This window comes from Cyprinodon variegatus, unplaced genomic scaffold, assembly GCF_000732505.1.
Source record: "Cyprinodon variegatus isolate N-32 unplaced genomic scaffold, C_variegatus-1.0 Scaffold42, whole genome shotgun sequence".
In the NCBI taxonomy this organism is placed as follows: Eukaryota; Metazoa; Chordata; class Actinopteri; order Cyprinodontiformes; family Cyprinodontidae; genus Cyprinodon; species Cyprinodon variegatus.
The window spans coordinates 282,868-284,428 of record NW_015150495.1 but is presented as its reverse complement, the minus strand read 5'-3'; the positions used below and the strand labels follow the sequence as shown (position 1 = coordinate 284,428).

At 45.0% G+C, this 1,561-nt stretch overlaps 1 protein-coding gene across 1 annotated transcript in view; it reads right to left on the bottom strand.

Moving 5' to 3' along the window:
• Positions 1-1,335: 1,335 nt before the first annotated feature.
• Positions 1,336-1,561, bottom strand: part of LOC107081837 (CMP-N-acetylneuraminate-beta-galactosamide-alpha-2,3-sialyltransferase 1-like) — a 27,863-nt gene continuing 27,637 nt past the window's right edge. The window contains exon 7 of the mRNA XM_015370155.1: positions 1,336-1,437. Within this exon, the coding sequence (XP_015225641.1) occupies positions 1,336-1,437 (102 nt within the window). The remainder of the gene's footprint in view (positions 1,438-1,561) is intronic.

Here is a 1,561-nt window from a genome sequence, read left to right as displayed (position 1 = left end):
CTCAGGTTTCCTTCCTGGGCAATAGTCTGGTCTCTCCCTCTTCTCCACACTTTTGAGCTGCTCAAGTCTCTCCAGGATGCCTTCCTGCTTTTTTAGGAACTTCAAGAGCAGATCAAAGTGGTTCTCTGGGGTGACATTATTGCTTGACTCTAGCATGAAGATCAACCAGTCTCTTTTCACAAAATCAGGTAATTTACTCTCTATTGTCCTGATGACCAACGGGTTCCTCATCGCACCGGAGCTCCCCAGCTCTGTCAGATCTGCTAGGGCTTTTTCCACAGTCTGAATTATTTCGATGACTTTCCTTGGTTGATTTCCCTTCACAGGAGCCATTTTCTCTAATTCTTCTAGGATTTCTAGGACAATTGTTGCCTTATTGCCGAACCTGTTCTCCATGACTCTGAAGATCTCATCAGCAGTAGTGTAGGTTGACAGTCTGAGATCCTTCATTATTTTGTCTTCAACGCTGCTGAGAAGTTGAATTTTCTTGACCTCTGCCGACCCAGATGGCTCTCCTTGTCTCTGAAGATTCTCCCAATCATTTGTCCATCTGTAATAATCTCTGTTGTTTCCACTGAAGGTAAGAAGAGCTGTCGGTTTAATCCTCACTGTAGGTGCTGCTTGTATTTGACCTCCATCCACCACATTTGCAGGTTGCGCAGCACTTGCTTCCTCTGCAACTCTCCGTGCAGTGGCAAATTCAGCTTTCCTCAGTTCAAGCCTACTGCTGGTTCCTTTGAGATCTCTGATCCTGCCATCAAGATCTCTTTTCTCCAAGCCAGGGATCCATCTCTCCCACTTTGACATGGCCTTGATGACCTCCTTCATCCTCTTCTCCAGGAGACTTAGATGCACCTCGTACCCCTCCAGGTGAGTACTCTGAACAGGTAGGTTTCCTGTTACATCAGCACTTTCCTCTGCCACCAGGATTGCAGTTGTGATTTCATCTTGACCATACTTTGACCACAGGTTCTTCTGGATGATTCCACACACCTCATTAAACCTTGTTTCAGCCTCACCAACAGTCTTTTCTATATCACTTTCCAGCTGCTCTTCAAGGCCCGCCTCTTCTTCTTTTGTTGCCTCAGCCAGCAAGCCAATCCTGTATTCATCGTTCGCTTCAAATATATTTCTTAGACAGACTGAAAGCTTATTGAATTCCTCCCGTAGCTCTTCTTCTACCATGCCATCTGCTCCTTTACTTATAAAGTTGGCTTGTCTGGTGAAGCTGCTTTTTGCAGTGGTCCTCTCTCTTTTGAGCTGTTTGACCGTCTTCTCCAGAACATCTTCTGCCATTTTAGATTTTGTTGACACTCAAAGCTTTCACCCTTGCGTCTACAGCTTTACACTGGACCCGTTTATCTCTTTGTCCAGGCTGCCCGACTGGTTATCAACTGTCGAGTTATTTTGGGGTTTGTCTGCCTGAACTCGACCAGGCTTGGCACAGAGGACGCAGGAAACAACTCAGATCAACTTAGTCATTTCTTTTATTTGACTTTTGTCATTTTCTGTTGAATCATAAGCAGGTTGATAACCTCAACAAAGAAAAGAAAAACAAACA